The sequence below is a fragment of the Clupea harengus genome, chromosome 15 (assembly GCF_900700415.2).
Source record: "Clupea harengus chromosome 15, Ch_v2.0.2, whole genome shotgun sequence".
NCBI classification, from domain to species: domain Eukaryota; kingdom Metazoa; phylum Chordata; class Actinopteri; order Clupeiformes; family Clupeidae; genus Clupea; species Clupea harengus.
The window spans coordinates 1,714,907-1,735,610 of record NC_045166.1 but is presented as its reverse complement, the minus strand read 5'-3'; the positions used below and the strand labels follow the sequence as shown (position 1 = coordinate 1,735,610).

The following is a 20,704-nucleotide window of genomic DNA, read 5'->3' as shown; positions in this document are numbered from 1 at the left end:
GACCGGCCCATGGGGTAAAGCAGGATTATGTCTGAGCAGAAGATAAACAGATTATTCCCGAAACAGAGCTGGCTTTTTTAGCTTCTTCTCTCCTCCACCCGGGTCCTTCACTTCCTACACGTCCCCACCCCCTCCCCTCCCCCCGCTCAGCCACCCACTCACTCTCACCTCCACACACAGGTGGGCTCTCTGCACCAACACACACAGACAGAGGAAAACACAAACACACAAACACACACATACACACACAGACAGATAGACACACAGACACATGGTCGGGGCGTACATGGATACCACCGCTGGAATCCAAAGCCTCCACCTTCTGGAAAAGTGAGCTTCGGAGTGAGCCTCCATGACTTCCTATGTCAGACCTTCAACAGGAGCCTTTGAATCTCCCGCAGGCACTAATGATTCCAGCAGAGCCCAGACCGTCCACCTGAGATAGAGGGCTGGCCACTTCACCTGGACGTTGGCTGTTTTGGATTTTGGAACTTGTGTGTGTGTGCGCGTATGCCTGTGTTTGTGAGCATGTGTGCGCGTGCGTTCTCGCGTGTCTGACTTTTCCGTTTAATATAATCTGAGGAAAAACTAAATCTACACCATGCCTTTGAAAGGTGAAATTCTCGTCACACTCCTCTTCGTCATCCTCGTCTCTGGAGTTGCAGGTAAATCATCATCTTGTTAAAGTCTTTCCTGCGCACTGGGAGATCAAAGACCACCTGTGGATCCATTTATACAGCAGTCTGCAGTTCATTTAAAATAGCAGGTTAAATGTTTCTTATCAAAAATACTTAGTTAAACACACTAATCAAAACTAAACATTCAGATCAGTTCTGTTTTCTGTTTTGAGATACTATACACAGAACCTGAATGGTGCCTAACGACAAAATGTACAACTCATTACTGAGAAGATGGCTTGGATGTAAATGGTGAACTAAAGCGCTGGGGCTTATTATTCCATAGAAGGGTGTTATAGAAATATATGTGGTGAATGAATGTATTCTAGAAGGGCACATTGCTGAGCTGAAGCCCTCTCTCTGCTTATGGTACTGACTGTAATGTCTTTGCAGTGTTTGTTTGTAGTGAGCCCCTACCATACCCAGTAATTTACACAAATGACTCATTCATCACGTAGAATGCATCTCTATGCAAATCCTGAGCGGATGGTAAAGGCCGAGGTGTGTGAGATCAACCGTGCTATAAGGAGCGACAGGAGGCTTAGACACTTAAATGGTGTCTGAAAGATATGGCTGATTAAGAATACAAAAGTGGCGTGGTGATAAAATACAAAGGGAAAACTCATGGAATATGTATGTAAGCTTTAAATGGTGGTTCACAAGAGCTACATCCCCCAAATAGATATAGAATAAACAATGTTTTGCATAAATATGCAGCCTGTACAATCCTGTGGGATCATTGACCATCTACCACCATTAGTGCTGAGTACTCTGATGACCCAGCTAACACACAACAGTGAACCATTAGCACACCGAACTAAGTTTCAATTTGCATTGTGCGTGCCGGGAATATGAACCAATGCCCTGAGCGCTTGAGGGACCTGTTGGCGTTGTGTAACAGTTGGCACAACCTCTTCTGATGGTGTAAGTGGCCACGACGGACTCAAACAGTCATGCCTTTTGCCACCATCTCAGGTTAAGACATCAGACTGAGCACCAGTGGCAGCACGCTAATCTTGTCCTCCCGTAAGCTAATGTTTCATCATCACACAGCATGCTTTTACACCAAGAGTGATGGATTAAATGTGTGGCTAACAGTGCTCTCGAAGGAAACAGAGCTCTTTTGCCTACTCCACTCAATTTCAAGCAGTTATCTCTGGCAAGAAAAAATGACTTTTGTCTACAATTGTTTAACTTTTTTAATGGAGTAGGTTTCAGAAAGTTTCATCAATTAAGTATACAATAAGCCATCATGAGAAAGTATGGGGCCAGTATGCCAATGCGACTGCTGTGAGCTCGCATGCTAGTGACACCCAGTACATAGAAATTAGTACAGGTCAGTGAGGGCATACTACTTAGCCAGCGGCCCACTTTCATTTTTTGGAGTGTTTGAATGCCCTAGGGTATTAATACGCTAATTCTTTGTCATCTTCCTCAAATAAGGGCCCTAGATGTTAAGTTTGATTTGATCATTTGAAGTTTGTTTGATAATTTCCTCCAAGTATTAGCTGTTTTTGTCCTTGTGCAAATTGTGCACAAGTATTTCTCCTGTTGGTCTAAAAAGTTGGTTTGTTTGTCAAATGAGAGTTTGTAGTTTGTTTCTTTCCTGTTGTGTCCTCCTCTTGTGGCTTGTTATCGAATGGAAATCTGGAAGTTAGGAACCCACTCGGTGTGGCACTGTGCCCTGAGTGAACACATACAACCCAGACAATTATCCTCAAGCCGCTACAGCCGGGGATAAACAGCACTCGTCTTGTTGTGAACAGGATCAACTCTATCAGCTCAACTAGGAAAAGCCCTGAATTGTTGGCAGACAAAATCTGCATGGTACCATAAAAAAAACACAAATGAAACTTCAAAGTGTGTATATGTGCCTTGTCCTCTTTACTGGAATCTGAATATGTCTGACTGACCACTCCATCATGGAGATGAGCTGCTGAGAGTCCAATCTCTGTTTCCTTGGTGACCGCTGTGAATGTAAAATGTCCTGGATGGGGCGGAAGCATCACTCTCTCTGCAGATGAGAGAGTAATGGCGTCCTCAACGTCTTACTGTGATTCACAAAAAAACACTCAAAGGTTCTTTTTCCCCACCTTTCAAAATATACAAGGCCCCGCGGCGGGGACAGAATGACAGCACTAACTGTCCACTGCGAATGACCACAGAACTACCGATTAAAGCCCTTTGTGTTGTCATTGCGTTATCATTGCACCCTTCCTCGTACCCTATCAGTCTAATTTTGAACCCTCTCCATTTTCTCTTTTTACAGAGCAGCACAGTCACACTCCTCTCAGTTCCACTGATGCCATCACCTCACAGCGTTTGACCGAACTCATAGGAGCATCCAAGCAGAGTGCTGGCATCAGGACCGTGTTTGAGCTGAAGCCTCACCGGACTAAGAGAGCTGCTTTCTTCCACTCCGGGGTGAAGGTGTGTCCCCAGGAGACCATACGGGAGGTCATCGCGAGTCACCAGGCCTACTACAAGCTCCGAGGTGAGGCCAAGGGAAAGAGAAGCATATGTGTTTGCAGTTCATTTTTCCATAGATGCATTGTGTGGCGTCAGACTGGAATCAACCAGATTAGTGTAAGTTAGAGACGTACACCAAAACCATTTGCTTGGTGACATATGGCGAGTTGGGGGGGGGGACGTGCTAGCTGCTGTGTAGTAGGTAGGCATGGTATGAAACCATAAACCGCATGAGAATAAATGGATGTTTTCCAGATGAACTTGTGAACATGGGAACCTTGTCTCTGTATGCTCATATACGGTGTAGAAGGAGACTGTAAGTCTGTCTGCATTGCGAGAATTACCATCATAACTACTATTCAGTGAGGATCATCCATAAATCACCAAAGCTTGATTCAAAACACTGATGCTCTCACCCAGAGGAAGAATGGTATCACCTGTGCTCACCTGTGGCTGTGCCACTCGATAAAATATACAATGTGTGTGTGTGTGTGTGTGTTTGTGTGGAGGGAGGCCTCTTCTTCAGTCTGTCAGAGCTCTCTTTAATGTAGTCTTTCTTAGAGGAAGTAAATGAGTTAGAGTTTGCTGAGTGGGCTGTGAGAAGTTGGAACTCCAAAAGTTGCTGCGTGTGTTGAAGCCGCTGTGCGCGTCCTTGGTGCAGTCCCACTCATCAGATATATGAGATGATGAATAAACAGACCGCACAGCAGCCACCTCCTCACCGCCCTCGCCTGACAACTTATAGCCCCCCAAAGTGCCATCGCTCCGGCTCAAGAGAGTCGAGGAGCTCTCCGTCAGCAACTCTTTTCTCTTTTCCCCTGTTGAATTTAAAAGCAGAGCTTGACATAACGGCCCCACTTTAGATAAAAATGATATCTTACAGTGTTTGTTTATATTGTGTTGTTTGCGTGCGGTTAAAGCCTGTCAAACGCCTATTTTGATCTGCATTAATACGGCGCAGGGGAGGCCTTCATAGAGTATTTATGATTATGCAATTTTTATTACATTCCAGTAATTGTTACAAGCCGCTGCTATAAATAGATAATTGCATATGATGAATATAATAACGGCACGGGCGCTGGGATGAGCAGATTGTGTGCTGTGGGGACGTATTAACAGTGTCATTGAACACTGAAAGGAGCAGTGAGGGACTGAGACTGCAGGCTTCATCAACAGTGTCACTACACTCATCACCTTCCTTCCTGTCTGTTTTGGTCAGTTTGTCAGGAGGCCGTGTGGGAGGCCTTCCGGATCTTTTTTGACCGGATCCCCGGAACCACAGAGTACCAGCGTTGGGTCCACACGTGCCAGCATGAATCTCTCTGCATATCTGACCTCGCCAACAACTTCAGCAGCTCAGAAGAGCACCTCAACATGATATATCGGGTAATATTTCGAAACAGTCAACCAGCAGGAAATGTTTCTGAAAGCTTGAAATTATGTTTTTTCCTTCCAGGAAAATATTGGATTAGCAACGACGCATAACCATTTCTAATTTTGAAGTGAAGTGAAGGGTTTGAAATTGGACCAACAGGGACATGGGATCTTGAGAGCCGCACACGTGAACCTGAAAGAATAGATTTGTAGAACAGACTCTTAAATGATTTTTGGTTTAAAAAGTGTCAACAAGTAAAGCAATTCCTTGCAACAAAATAAACATATTGTGTTAAAGAAGTTTAAATACACTGCATCCAGATACAATTTCATTCAGAATGGAACAGGCACTGTTTGTTTCCCCCAGCTGTGTTAAATGCCTTGGGGACTAAAGTGATATTTTTTAAGAATACTGATGACTGCTCCATGCATTATTCATGGCAAGCCATGACATTCACAGAATAACAACCCAAAGAGAAAGCTAAAACAACCTCTAACAAATCTGCCGTTCACTGACCTTTCTGGCACACATTCACACGTACCTTATAAACAAGCGTTGAATGTCCAGGAGTGATGGTAAACTCCTGCTGAAGCTGGTAATTTGCAGCTGGCAATTTGTAACCTGGCCACCAAATGACACATGAGCTTTGAGTTATGTGAAAATCACATGAAAACATGATGGCATCCCCCCTTTCCTGCTGGTAAATGAAATTATGTCTCAAGGCTAAAAGTAATTACAGTCCTTTCATTTCAGCCAACACATGGTAGACTATTGGCGAGGTTCTGCTTAACAGTGATGATGTACCTGTAAAGGAATGAGCTTGCATCTTGAGATTGCCCTTTCGAAAATGTCCTGCCTGTTGTGTTTTGTGAACTATCTATTAGCATTCAAATGTGTAACGGAATTGCATACCCTTTAAAGCAAACAAATGATGTGCCTTTTCCCTCAGTAAACGCAGCCTGACTTCAAACGCAGTACCTTTTCCTGCCAACGAGTTTTTGCCCTTGACTCCTGAGCTACTGTGTGCTATGCGTCACCTTGTCTTTTCTCCCCCTGAAACTTCATCTGTCCACGCTTCCTGGATCGTTATACGGTGCAAGAAGCTGACTGATTGCCACTGAGTAATTTGAGGGTCATAATTAGTGTTGTGTTTCTTGTGTTGTAATGAGCGACTCTAATCACTGTTATTCCTCTCTCCGGGATCGACTTTGACTTGGCAGAGGATGAACCTGCGACCGGACCAGCTGCTAGGAGGGTAAGGCACATGCTGCGCTCGCCCCTTAGGGAGGCCAAATTATTTTCTGTCACTTCGTTTCAGTGAGAGCCACCTGACAAGAGTCACTCAACCTGGACTGTGTGACATGGCCTCTAACCGTACTTGGTGAAGAGGCTACAGACACTGCATAGGAAACCACAAACCTTGAGTAAATTATTCTAAATCTAATTGACGCCCCAATATAGATTTGATAAATATTGGCATAAACAATTATCTGTCACCTGAGCATGTACAGTCGTCTGCACCAGTTTTAGGCACTTGCTATAATGTGAGGATGCTTTTAAAAGAAAACACATGAATCATTTTTACTTATACAAATAACAACATACAAAGTGCAGTAAACCAAAACAAAATTTAAATTAGATCAATATTTGGTGCGACCTCCCTTTGTCTTTAAAACAGCCTCAATTCGCCAACAGGTACACTCATACCGTTTTTTTAAGGTGGTTGGCAGGCAGGTTGCTTCAAGCATCTCAGAGAACTTGCCACAGTTCTTCAGTGGATTTACACAGTCTTAATTCTTTCTGTCTCTTCGTGTAATCCCATGTTACACTGGTGTCTGCCTGTTCTGAGCCCATGACCTTTAGTTTTTTAATCTGCAATGTAGTCTGTTCCTTTGTTACTTTCTTTCTTTGACAGCATAAAAATGTCTCACTGTAATACTTCACCATTTTGAAGTGTTTGAAAATCTAAATATATTGACACACAAATGCTAATTAGGACAGGAAATAACTATAATAATGTTTTGTGAAACAACTAAAGTGACTTTTTAGTACTCTATGCTCCTAAAATATATGGTCTTCACCCACAGAGAGGCGGCACCAGAGAAGCCAGCGGTGCCAGCAGGACCAGAAGGTACACTAAAGTCTCATTTTAGGGCTTCATTAGTTTGTTTCTATACCTGTGTATTAATGCTTGCAAACACTACCACCTGTTCCAGAGGATGCCCAGACCGACTCAGAAGAGGAAGGAGAGTCACCTGCTGTCCCAGACGCCCCAGACGCCCCTGACGCCACTCCTGGCACTCCCAGCGACAGCGAGCACGGCACAGAGACAGCTGAGGAGGTAACGACCCGGCCGCTCACCCCAGATCCCTTGTTGACATCCAAGCAGAAACAGGACAGGAATAAGGAGGATTTGCGCTACACTCGGCTGTTGTCTTGTTTTTTGGACTGTGTAGGAGGCCTCAACCTTCCTGTCTCTGTGTAAGACAGACATAATTCCATTGCCAAAATTCAGACCAACATCGTGGTTATGCTGATCAACAAATGAAAGTTTGTGATGTTACACTGACTGGATGTACTGTTATACAAGGCAACAAGTAAAGTAATAGTAACATAGAGTATAAGAAAATACTGTGTGCTCCACGCACAAATTGTCATGTAATTTCACTTATCTTGATGTTAGCCAATGGACATCATTAACTCAGTCATTCTGTCGGGTACAATGTCTTATAGCTTCTCCTTCTCTTCCAGGACTCGGACCTTCCCAATGTGGTGCCGGATCAGTCTGTGGAGCAGACAGTGGAGTTCACCATCAGTCTGGTGGACCCTGGCTACAGGGAACTACTGGACGATGCAGACTCTCCTCAGTACCACGACTTGTCCAGACACTTACAAGAGCAGGTAAGGATTATTCCTGTGACCCGAGTGAATGGCAAAGCAAAGATGATCACTGATCATGCACCCTTACCAATTCTCAAACAGCCATTTTAACGAATGAGAAAAGTAACGGCTTGTACACAAATCAATGACCAATGGTGCAAGCCTATGGTTGTACATTAAAAAGAGTGTTGGCCCCTTCTATGTGTAACTAGATGTCTACTGTTTAAATATATCACCTTGAATTCTCTATTTAGTTACTGTAGTCAGCACTATAAAGCTATGACGCTCTGTTAAAAACTGTAAATCTGCAAGAATAATTCAGCACTCTCTCCTTACAAATGCATTTTGGCCTCTTACTGAGGATGTGTGATAAAAAATTCTCAAGATGTAACATCAACAGGATAGAAGCACAAAGGGCGCTCCCCAGAGAGATCTGCACACTTTTAAAGTGAAAATGTCAGAAGCCTGTTAAAGATGCACACCATGATTCTAATCCCATACACTTTTTGTTCAATTCAGTGAATTGCTCCTCTAGTTGTCTGTTTGGTATTTGCACTCAAGAAAGAATTGGTGTTCGCACACAATCCTGGCTCTGTAGATAGAAAAAAAAGATAATAATAATAATAATAATAATAATAATAAAAAAAAAGAAATAAGAAAAAAAAGATAGTGGCTCGGCCCTAGCCAAAAAAAAATCCCAGCCAATCAACACACAGCACACGGAGCACGGAAGAGAAGGGTGTAATTTGATTGGCTGTCGAGCAAAATCACACCGAATCGTGGTCGGCTGGTCCAATGAAATGTCCAGAGGTCCTGCTGCAGCTACTGCGTACACTGCTGGGCGCCCTAAAAGGAGCTCAAAGAGGCTTACTTAAGTGGTGTCAGGTCATGTCAGGGAAAGCCCTGATTAACTGAACACCACCTACACTGCTTTGTCTAAAATCGACAGCTTAAAAGGCAATAAGGCGGTTGTGGTGGAAATATCCCAGAGCCATGGGTACAACACAGGAAGTTATAGAATTTAAAATGCGATTGAGTCTAATTGGAATTAGCTCCAATAATGTTTAAGAGTGTTCATGCCTAATGATGTCTTAACCTAGCCTGGATACCAGACCGAACTTAGCCCCGCCCACACATTTTTTGGTTGGGAAGTTCGGTCTGGCATTACTCCATTGAGGAGAAATTATCTGCGGACAGATATTGGCCGTACCAATCAAATTGTTAAGGCGGGCTTTATACGATGATGGACAGATGATCAACAGTAACGTAACCAACCACGTCACCAACACACGAGTTGAATTCGTTTTCAACAAACATGGCTGCCGCTGGAGAGCTGAAATGTATAGATTCGAGTCCATTTAGACATTGACAGTGCATTCATTTTGAAAGAGGAACAGAGAAACGCGATTAAGGCATTTGTCAATCGAAAAGATGTTTTTGCCTTCCTTCCTACGGGATCCGGTAAAAGTGTAATGTATCAGCTGCCCCTGGTCACATACTACGTTGTTCTGATTGGTTGTAGGTAACCAATTGAGCGAAGAGGCATTTTTTCTCCTGGTTCGGTTGAAACACGCCCCATAATCACAGCCCAATGGAGCGATATCAGACTCATATTCTGACTAGAATTATGAGTATGACATCGTCAGGCTAGTCTTAACCATTTTGGTTCAATGAATGGTGCACAAGAAAAATATTTTACATGTTAGACATTCCTGCATATGAAACTTGGCTTATTTCATGATTTTGTGAAGCTGATATAAAGATGAAGTTGTTGTGAAGTATGCATAGGAATAGGAAGAGAAAGAATGAATTAAAAAGATTTAATTTCAAGAAACTCAAACTTCCTTTCGTTTCTTTGTGTTCACAGATGTTGCACGTGTTCAACAAACTGCCCGGATTCAAAGAGATTAACGTGCTGGGAATCAGGTGCAGCTTTCCATGAATTCCCTTATTTGGACATGAATGCTAGCCTGGATACCAGACCGAACTTAGCCCCGCCCACACATTTTTTGGTTGGGAAGTTCGGTCTGGCATTACTCCATTGAGGAGAAATTATCTGCGGACAGACATTGCCGTACCAATCAAATTGTCAAGGCGGGGTTTATACGATGATGGACAGATGATCAACAGTAACGTAACCAATCACGTCACAAAAAGGCGCTTGGTTTGAATTTGTTTACAACAAACATGGCTGCCGCTGGAGAGCTCATATTCTGACTAGAATTATGAGTATGACATCGTCAGGCTACATGAATGCACCACCAAGGGGGGAATGGCACAGAAAAGCCAGAGGGCTTAAGTAGTGAGAGGAGATGATCATATTCAGCAGCCATCTATGGCTTGTAAGGGTGTACGGAGAGACCGTCTGAGACGTGTTAATGAGGAAGGTGAGGAGAGACCGTCTGAGACGTGTTAATGAGGAAGGTGAGGTGAGGTGAGTCTAAGCTGGTGCTGCTGCCCAGCGGAGCACTGACAGTGGGGGGCTCAGGCTCACCCCCCGTCTGGGATGATCATCATTACAGTCATCTTCATCACTGGCATCCTCATCTTCCGTTTGTCTCAGGACACAACTGCTATTATTTCAAATCATCAGACATACAAAGCTAGAGCCCGGAAGGCAAAATAATTGGACTGTGTGATTGAGGCTTCCTGGTTTGTCCACCTTATCCAATCCAACTACTTCACGAACCACCGCTTATATTTTCAGTTCCATCCAGCAATGAGGATGTGCATATGGGAACAGTTTTATTGAACAATGTTTATGTCTGTGACCAACTGGATAAAGTTGGGTAAGTGAGTGTGGAATTCTGAATCTATGTATCTAACCTTTTCTCTCTTTTTCTCCACTGCATGACTCCAGTGAAACAGAGGGAGATGATGGGTAAATATTCCTTGTCCTTCCAATCATCTTGCATTTGTTTGCTGTAGAAAAGACAAGGGCCTTACACAGCTATTGAGCCGATCGAAGAGAAACATCTTATTTTTAAAAGCAGTCCCTCCATTTGCAGTTAAAGCGCACAATGGTTATATTTAACAAAGACAAAACCTTATTTCACACCAAGTTGATCATGATCACAGAAATATAACACTAATTCATTTTTCAATAAAAGATATCCTCATCGACCCAAGTCCTTCATAAAATACTGAGTAACCTGACAATATGCTAAATCCTATAAGCATATCACATTTATAACTTTTTTAGGACCCTAAGGCATCTGTTGTTGAGTCATGAAAGCAAGAATAATCTTTGCTGATTAGGTTATGCATGTATCATTCTGAAAGCAGAAGCTGGAAGGTATTGGTATCCACCCCCCTGTCACATCTCTTGCTCAGAGTAAGATGAGAAATATTAAGAGTTTGTCTGATTATAATCCAATCGCCTTCAATAAACTGTCAGTCATTTTATAGCAGGGAAGTGTAATAAAGGATGTCATCAAAATCAAGAATTGCAACAACTTTTCACACATCACTTTTTATAAACTTTCTCCAAACCTTTGTGCTGAGGGTACATCTTTAGTGAGATCCTGGTACAGCATTTGAAGCAGATATTTGATTTTCCGTCAACCAATCATTTGATTATCTTGTTTCAGGTCTGGAGGAATCTCGGTCCACTATGCTGTTCTGTTTGAGAACGGAGACAAAGACAAAGTCTCTTCTGCGCCCAGCCTGACGGACATGATGACCACTGCCCTGAGTGAGGAGGCAACTCTTCCAGTTGATCTCAGCACACTGGTCTTTGGCCCAGGTACAACACATTACTGCCATGCTTTGTCCTCACAATGTATTGCCGGAAGGGTATGGTAACACAATATCAGTCATTTTGAATTGAACATATTTGAATATAATCATGTTCTCAGTTCTATCTACCTTTATTTTGCAGAAGTAATCCCACCAGCACCAGATGCTGACGAAATGACTGAAGAGGTAACATATGTTTTTACGAACTGTAAACTTGTCAGGGGCAGACAAACAATTGAATTAGTGTAATATTAGGTGCGCAAATTCATCTTCTCTGCTTCATAAGTATCCACTGGCTTTGAATCATTTTGTGAAACTGTTACATTTCTGAGTCATAAAATGTAATGTTCTCACAGAAGTAAGTAATAAGTAGTTACATACAGTAGATGCCTACATTCAGTTGCTATTTATGATCTGCATTCCATTTAACAGACTTCGGAGCCAGATTCCCACAATGACCTCCTTGACGTGTCAGAGGAGGCAGAGGAACCTGAGACCACTGAGGAGGAGGTGCACCTCGATATTTCCCCTGAGGAGGAGAACGCTCTGGACGCTTTGCTAGAGCCCACAGTTGGCAGTGAGGACTACCTTGACCTCACATCTGATGAAGAACCTGAGGCAACCAGTCCTCCTGAGGAGGAGGAGCCATTCATCACCCATATGATTGAGACCATCATTCTAGATGGAACTGGGGAACTTGTAAGAGACTACATCCCTGCTGCCCCAGTAGAGGATACTGCTCTTGAACCACCCAGTGAGGATGACTCAGAAGCAGAGGCACCTGTAAGTGATCTCTCACCAAACCTCATTACAGAGGAGCTGCCTGGCACAGAAAAAGACTCAGAGGTTGGTCTGGATAGTGACTTGATTCCCAATTTGATATCAGAGGAGGACAGTCTGCCAGGCTCCACCACAGAAACTCTGTTGACAGTGGCTACTGTAAGCCCAGCACTTTCTGAGGATTCTGATTCCAGCCTTCCAGTGACCACCCTCTCAGCAATAACCCATCAGCCCCCCACCGAGTCACTTGGAGATGGTGAGGAGGAGGAGGAGGTTGTGGTGGTGGAGACACCTGAAAGTGAGGAAGAAGCCCCTGAGGAAGAAACACCTGAGGCCTCTGAACCTGAGGAGGAACTCGCACCTGAGGAAGAAGTAGCAGAAGCTGAAGATGAAGTGAGGGAACCTGAAGAGGAGCCAGGTGAACCTGAAGTGGAAGTTAGTGACGAAGAAGGGAGTGAACCTGAAGAGGAGGTTAGTGAACCGGAAGAGGAAGTAAGTGAAGAGGAAGTCGGTGAACCTGAAGAGGAAGTGAGTGCACCTGAGGAGGAAGTGAGTGAAGAGGAAGTGAGTGAACCTGAGGAGGAAGTGAGTGAAGAGGAAGTGAGTGAACCTGAGGAGGAAGTTAGTGCACCTGAAGAGGAAGTTAGTGAACCTGAAGAGGAAATAAGTGAACCAGAGGAGGAAGTGAGTGAAGAGGAAGTGAGTGAACCTGAAGAGGAAATAAGTGAACCAGAGGAGGAAGTGAGTGAAGAGGAAGTGAGTGAACCTGAGGAGGAAGTGAGTGAACCTGAGGAGGAAGTGAGTGAAGAGGAGGTTAGTGACCCTGAAGAGGAAATAAGTGAACCAGAGGAGGAAGTAATCATTGAAGCAGAAGAGGAGGAAGGTGCTGAACCTGAGCCTGTGGAGGAAATAGCAGAACCTGAGGAGGAGGTTGAAGCAGAGGTGTCAGAACCTGAGGAGGAGGTTGAAGCAGAGGTGTCAGAACCTGAGGAGGAGGTTGAAACAGAGGTGTCAGAATCTGAAGAGGCTGGCGCTCATGTGCCTGAGCCTGTTGAGGAAGAGATCCTTGAGGAGGAGTCTCAACCTGAAGAGCCTGAAGATGTGCAGGTTGAAGTACCAGAAGAGGCTGATGGAGTGGAAGATTCTCAGCCTGAGGAGAAGATTGTAGAAGAGGAAGAGGAACCTGTTGCTGAGGTGGAAGTTGAAGTCCCAGAAGCTGTGGAGGAGGAGGAGGAGGTTGAGGTTTTAGAAGAGGTCATGGTCTCAGAAGAAGTTGAAGTTGCAGAACCTGAAGAGGAAGCCGAAGCTGAGGAAGAGTTTGAGGAAGACACAACAGCTCCACCTTCAGACAGCATAAAGATCATTATGCCAGTGGGGCCCGATGAAGACGTCCAGCATGAAGATGTCTACTTCTCACAGCCAGAAGAGCATGGCAATCTTCCCTTTGTGCCAAACGACTATGTGGAGCCTGAAGAAGAACCAAGTGACCTTCAGCCTGCGGAGGAAGTGACAATAGAGGAGACATGGGAAGAGGTTCCAGTGGAGACAGATGTGGAACTCATAACAGAGCAGCAGCCTGAGGAGCAGAATGTGATTGAAGCTGAAACAGATGACGTTCTGTCAGATACAGGAGATGAACCCGAACCAGAGTCAGGTGAGGAAAAAGGTTTCAGAGCACAGCAGTACTATTTCTTAACATCTTTGGCCAAAATATATGTACTCAGTCTGGCAAAAGATACTATTTTCCAAACTATATAATGGTCTGTTTCACATTAAGGCTTGCAAACTATGTTTTCATTTATTCATGAAACATTACTGGCTTGTAACTTATTGTACAAAATGGTTAATTTTCAGGGTCATAAATCCTTATTTATAAGATTCTCTTCAGCACCATCAATCATTATTTGTGTGGCTACAGAGCTGAGAGACTGAACTTTTGTTCCATTTTTTGGTTAAAATGTAATCATTGGATGCATTGGATCACATTATAAAGATTATTTCGCGGCTCAAGTTTGTTTGAGGTTAAATAACCCATCTGCACATGCTGATATATAATGTGATTATATGAAGTAAATTCCATAATAGTCTTTTGCGGTCACAGCATAACAGTAAAGATTGTACTATTCATTCCCAAGAAAATATAAATAGGAGTAAAAGCTCTGTCTTGCTGTGAGATGTCCTATCTTATTTATAATTTAATACATTATATACAAGGCTTCTGACAACTTTATTTTACTTTATTAGCTTTTTCATATTACCATTAAAGTTTTTAAATTATCTGAAGAAAGTGAAACACTTAGCTTTGCCAAGGTCACAGTAAATGAGGCATTAATTGGAAATTGGATGACTTTGTAGCTGCCTGTAGCGATTTTTACAGTTTATTATTTTAAGGAAATGTCGTCCCCCGTTCCCCGTCCCCCCTCATAATTGTTATGCTGACATTTTTGGTATTTCAGAAGAGACAGAGGAGGAGGCCTCAGAAGAGGAGACACCTGAGGATGGAGGAGAAGAGGAGGCAGGTCCTGAGGTGGTGGAAGAGGAGGAGGCAGGTCCTGAGGTGGTGGAAGAGGAGGATGCTGTCCTTGAGGAGACCCCTACAGAGGCCCCAGAGCAGCCACTGACAACAACTCCCTCCATTGACCTGGGACTCTTTGAGGTGTTCTTAACGGATGAACCCTATGAAGAGACGGGAGTGGAGGTCATAGCTGAAGAAGGGGACGATGTGGTGACAGACACAGACACAGACACAGACATAGAAACAGACACAGACACAGACTTCGAAGCAGACACAGACTTCGAAGCAGACACAGACACAGAAGCAGACACAGACACGTCTCTAGTGTCTGAAAGTGAAACAAGCATGGAAGATGTTGCCGCGGAGATGGACCGGGCTGATGTCATGAGCACAGAGACTATTGACCTGATGGGCTACGGGAGCGGCTCAAGTGAGGAGCACCCGTTCGAGACAACAGCTACCCCCCCTCTGAAGTACCTGACCACTCCCTCTATGACCATGGCAAGCCGAGGCCGAGAGCTTGTGGTGTTCTTCAGCTTACGGGTCACAAACATGATGTTCTCCGCGGACCTGTTCAACAAGAGCTCCTCGGAGTATAGAACTCTAGAGAACAGATTCACGGAACTGGTAAGTCTCTTTTTCTCTTCTTCTCCACGGAGCGGATACAATTATGGCTGATGTATGGGTTCACATTTCTCAGCAAACATTTGTGAAGTACATCATCACTCTGTCTCTCGGGCAACTTTGATTAATATTCATACAAGGCCTCCAAAAAGCTTAAAGTTAGCGTTATTCTGTAATCATCCAGATATGTGACAGCACCCACATATCACTGACAAGCATATGCATATAAGCTACCAAGTGAGATGCCAAAAACTGCTTGACTGGTTGCCAAATAAATTACAGATAAGATATTAGTTTTACTTGTCATGTTTCAGTGAGAAACAGGCAATTCCATGATTTGTTCCACCCATCCTGTATGTATAGCTCGTCGCATGAAGAGTCTGGGCATCTAAAGCAGTGAAAATAACAAACATTTCTATTTGAAAGTTCTTGTTCAATTCCTAGGTACAAAAAAAGTCTACTTCAATATTTGATTTAGCTCCATCATGTAGTATGCATTAGAGGATACCAGAACAAGCCAATCAATTTTACATTCAGTATTCTGTTGAACTGCAGGGCATCCTCCAGTTGCTCATCATTTCCCAACAACAAGAGTGTCAGGGATGTCACTCTGGCTCATGTTACTACTGCAGTGAGCTAAAGTGAAAAGTCTGTGAGCTCCCCTGACTAGTATAACACATACATGTATGAAGTTACACCATAAAAAGGTCTTACCAATGACAATTTGATCATTACTCTATCTCTCGCACGGCGTGCTTGATTATCCTGGTCCTGGAGTTTAAATTGCATTTATCCCCTGCTAAGTCTCAGGTTTATCCTCTGTTTATCATATATTTACTAATCTGCTTACTGAAATCTCCACACTTGTATTTTGCAGTCTACTGAAAAGGATATTTGAAATGTGCTATAGGACATATTTCAGCTGTGAACTGTACGACTATTCCAGGCCTCACGCTGGGCTTACGCAGTGAGATGAGGGAGATCATTTTATGCCAAAATGAGACTTATAATGAGGCTCCCGCGGTGATTTTGTCACTGATAGGATTTGAGATAATCACACTCTTCTTCAAAGCCCACTAATCATTCATTGTGCATTACAGAGAGCAATGAGAATTAACATGGGAAATCCCTCAGTGTCTGCTTGACTTGTCAGTAATTAAAACACAATTGGTTAGAATCAACGGTAATATGGTGAATAAAGATACCTATCTCTTATCTCTATTTGCTGTCTTAGTGGGTATTTTTTTTCTCTCTCCTGTGTGTTCCCTAGCTGCTCCCGTACCTTCAGTCCAATCTGACCGGCTTCAAGCAACTGGAGGTCCTGAACTTCAGGAAGGGAAGTGTGGTGGTTAACAGCAAGATGACATTTGCGAAGACGGTGCCGTATAATGTCACAATGGCTGTCCAGTGCGTTCTAGAAGACTTCTGCAATTCTGCGACCCAACGCTTGGACATCGAGATTGACAGCCATTCCCTTGACGTTGAGCCTGGTGAGAGTTGTACTGTGTATAATTAACTGACCTGTCCAGCATGTTGAAATGTCCAGAGAAGTTGGTAGTTCTCATGTCAGAAAAAAAGCAATTGTATGTGCCCATGAAAAACTGCACAAAGGATTCCAACATGCATATGTACGTTTTCAATTGCACTCACTAATTTAACTCACGAGAGTCAGGAATCTTATGAAGACTGGATATTCTGTAATCTTTTAAAAAGAACAGTTTAAGTCAAAGAGAAACATAATATCCTTGTTGCTGTGAAACATTAACATGGCCTTTTAAAACCCTAATCTCCCCAGCGGATCAAGCTAACCCGTGCAAGTTTTTGGCCTGCAATGAGTTCTCCCGCTGCGTGGTGAACCGCTGGAGCAAAGAGGCCGAGTGTCTGTGCGACCCTGGCTACCTCACCGTGGATGGGCTCCCCTGCCAGAGCGTCTGTGAGATCAGACCAGACTTCTGCCAGAACGGGGGCGAGTGTGAGATAGTCCCGGGTCACGGTGCGGCTTGCAGGTAAGGGAACCTAGATTAGAATTCCCCAAAATCTACTGTTGTCTTTAGATTAGACCACTGTTAAGACCCTATTAGTCAATCATTTTACTATGCATAGGCTGATTTTGATATGACTTCATATAGATAAATACATTGTAAGTAATTGTAAGACACTGTTGTGTTTCTGTCTCTCTCTGTGTTGTTTTTTATAACTGTGTGAGAGCAGATGCACATAGATGGATATTCACAGATGTATCCAACACACCAGTTCACACATCTAGAAAGCTGACGTACGTGTAGCGCACACACACACACACACACACACACACACACACACACACACTCACACTGATACTGATGAAGACATCTGTTTTCACCAGGTTTAATGCTCTAACTCTCTCTTTCAACCTCTTTAGATGTTCTGTTGGTAATTACTGGCAACACTTTAAGGGAACTCGGTGCTCTGAGCTGGTGTCCCAGCCTGTAGACCCCTTTCTTTTCATAGCCTGCCTATTGGGGTCCCTCGTCTTTGTATATGCTGTGCTTTCTCGCTTGATACTCATATTCAGGAAATGTTTACGGACCAGAAAGGCAGTGTCTTTAGTGTAAGCAGGTCTTTTTTTCCGTAAGACTTTTCTGTGGGTTTATATGTCTTGCATGACTGTGTAATGTAGCTACACATATCTGCTAAGAGACACTAACTACCACATCTATGATATAACCTGACACTGCTCAACCAAAACAACCCTAACATACCACAGCTAACCTCACCATGCAATTCTTATGACATGACAAGTCATAGAGAGCAAAAACAGTTCTGAATATGTTATTACTGTGTAACGTGTGCTTCGAGCTGATGCTTAACACTTCTAGGTTAAGTCCATGCTGTATCAGTATCCTCTCTTGGATATAAATAGGATTGATCTTTTTACTGTAATCACAACTACCATTTATCTGACCAACCATCTTTTCTGGATTAAACACGCCCTGGAGTCAAACAGAGTTCAAATGTCAACCCTATCCTACAACTGATCTGGCTTCTAATATGGAAACATAGCTAGACTATCAATGGCTGGCAAATAAAAGGACTCCCTCTAAAATCTTCCACTTCAAATGTAGCATGATTGCCGTCAGAGTTACATTTATATTTCATCTATTCCAAAGGCTAATGTGGTTCACCCTGGGTAATCATGTTATTGATAATTCAATGAAGTGTAAATAATCGTGGAAGACGTATCCAATAGAAACAAAAACAAAAACAGAAATAAATAAAAATTAATGAATCTATAATTTAATGGTCAGTTTTTTCCCCCAGACTTTAATTCAATTAGACATTTTCTCAAAAGAGGATACTGCATGAAATGAAAGTTCACACATGGGCTTTCCTAAAGTACCTGGTTCTGTGCTTCAGTGTGGGTAGACCTCCTGACTAATGCATCTTCTTTACAGAAAAAGCTCTTATCGTGCTTCACCCCTGTGATTTACCCCTTGGAAAAATGTATTGTGAACATTGTTCTTCTTGTTTTGCTCCTTTTGTTCGCTCTTCATATCATATATCATATTCATATTCACATTTAATAGCTTAACGTTACACTCACACCATTGTCCAATATGGCTTTTCTTTGTCTTACAGGAAGCGTGTAAGCCACACACTGCCAGGCCTAACAAGTTAGTCAGAAAAAAAGGTGGGTGTCCCCAAGAGATTCCTGGGGAAAGTATGGGCCAGACCTAATTCTTTCATCTTCTGTGATGATACATCACACTGCACTTGTGTAGTAAGAAAAAGCATAACTCTATTTCTCTCAGGGTTGTTGAAGGCTAGTGTCCAGTGATTAGACTTGACAGTTCAAACCTCATGAGTTTTGGTATAGGTTCAGCACAAAAGCCATTTAAAACAACATTTTAAGTCAGGTAGGACTAGCTTTTCAGTTTGTGAGGTGCCCTCGGTGCCTGGCTTAATAGCCTCCCACGCACACAGCACATTCATATTTAGTGCAAGCTCACGTTGACTGACGTTCACTGATCATTAAGTATGCCAGTGGAAGCTAATTCGGTCCACTGAGAAAAGGTTTGGTCATTAAGCTATTAGCCCAGGGCCTTGATTAGTTTCTTTCCTGTCTCTGTGTTTTGTCTGTAGAGAATGCGGTGTCACAAAAGCAGACTTAATCACATGATAAGCTTTAATGACTACTCCCTCTGTGGACCTTCTTGTTTTAATCACAAGCTAGGGTTTCTTCCTCTTGTACATCTGAAAGTTATCCGTTACAGCATCTGCAAAAATGTTTCCATCTTCTGTTCAGATACGTAGATTGTGATGTGAACCCCAAAGACATGGCACTGCTTCTGTAGGACGGAAGACCGCACAGAGAGATTGAGGTCACGAAGGGGCAAAGAGGGCATCGCCCTCCGAGCAGCTCTTTTTCATCAACACATCTGCTCTCCAGAACATTTCCAAACCAGAACCAGAGCGATTTGTCTTTTTGCTCCTATACACCAACCCCCATGAACCCACGGCGTAAGCTGCCATTGGACACAACAGCAAACTAAGAAGAAGACTCTACCCGCTACAAGACCAGGTGCTGATGCTGCCCTGGTGAAATGGCACTCAAAGCCAGTGGGCTCCAAATTGTTTTACTAGCATGTGCTTTCTGTTTTGAAACGCAATTTTTTTTCAACAGTTGACTAAGGATGCACCGAAAGGACTGTTTTCCTCACAATGAGGCAATTATTGATAATAATATTATGGCTATGGAGTCTTACATATTTTTTTGTGTGATTGTGTATTAATAATTAATATTTGGGATTGACTTCTTTGCTGGAAATATTTTGTTTTCACAAGGTGACAGTTTTTCTTCTATTTCTGAAAAGTCTGTAGACTAGACATACAAACTTACTGTAGGCCAAAAGCCCGGTAAAAGTAAATGAGAGGCCTTTGAATTGCAGAAGGCTATTGGCTCAGTCATTAAGTCATTAAGTGTTTTGCAAACTAGAACCAGCTAGAAGTAATTGTATAAAAAAAAAACCTAGCATTTCAATTCAGACGGACTGAGGTTCCAATGTTATTAGGTGCAGCTAGGATTAGCATTCTTGGTGTAATGTCTTTCCCAATATTGCTATTTTTTACATAGTTGTCAAAGTTTGGTTTGCAATCAATAAAAGACTATTTTGTGGTTAAAGTCTTTGGCAAATATAGTTTTCAAAATATGCCATCTACAAATTGTACACGTACACCCATTTAATTCACTATGTACACAGCTTTGATTGTCAAATCAGATTTGCAGCGCTAATTTGGTAATATCCATGTTAAAGTCATAAAAAGAGATCCGTTCTTGAGTGAAACAGGGAATGCATTTATTTCATAAGGTTAGAGATCACAATTAGAAAAGACTGTGAAAAGACAGAATCAAGGATGACTGTGAGAGACGTGTGGGCTTACAGTGCATATCACAAGTCATTCAGTTACTGCACGCAGCAAGCTAATCCAGTAGATCGACAGCAGTTGCACCTCCGGTGCTCTAGACATATAAATCCTTTGCTCAGAATCTCGGCCGCCGTTTGTCTCAGACACAAGAGGAAAGATGGGGATGCGCCCACAGCTAGGCTGGAGACATCAGGGTGCTGCGCTGTGCTGCTAAATTCGGTTCCAGCACAACGGCATTAG

General features: G+C 43.0%; 1 protein-coding gene across 2 annotated transcripts; it reads left to right on the top strand.

Moving 5' to 3' along the window:
* Positions 1 to 203: 203 nt before the first annotated feature.
* On the top strand, positions 204 to 20,219 carry LOC105897008 (interphotoreceptor matrix proteoglycan 1). Of its 2 annotated transcripts, XM_031581133.1 has the most exons (18): positions 204 to 665; positions 2,947 to 3,171; positions 4,366 to 4,532; positions 5,742 to 5,776; positions 6,609 to 6,652; positions 6,738 to 6,862; positions 7,273 to 7,422; positions 9,269 to 9,327; positions 10,262 to 10,282; positions 10,992 to 11,146; positions 11,282 to 11,325; positions 11,572 to 12,219; positions 12,268 to 13,573; positions 14,376 to 15,061; positions 16,329 to 16,548; positions 16,854 to 17,064; positions 18,677 to 18,728; positions 19,344 to 20,219. In XM_031581133.1, exons 1-17 carry the CDS (start codon positions 602 to 604, stop codon positions 18,714 to 18,716), a joined length of 4,200 nt encoding a protein of 1,399 aa, XP_031436993.1. In that variant the 5' UTR covers positions 204 to 601; the 3' UTR covers positions 18,717 to 18,728; positions 19,344 to 20,219. The 2 variants fall into 2 exon arrangements, with proteins under 2 accessions (XP_031436993.1, XP_031436992.1); XM_031581132.1 differs by having other exon boundaries at positions 11,572 to 13,573.
* Positions 20,220 to 20,704: the final 485 nt, after the last annotated feature.

Coding starts and splice junctions, on each gene's coding strand:
- LOC105897008 (XM_031581132.1), top strand. CDS start 602: ATGCCTTTGAAAGGTGAAATTCTCGTCACACTCCTCTTCGTCATCCTC. Junction 9,328..10,261: donor ATTAACGTGCTGGGAATCAG/GTGCAGCTTTCC, acceptor GCATGACTCCAG/TGAAACAGAGGGAGATGATG. Junction 11,147..11,281: donor CACACTGGTCTTTGGCCCAG/GTACAACACATT, acceptor TTTATTTTGCAG/AAGTAATCCCACCAGCACCA.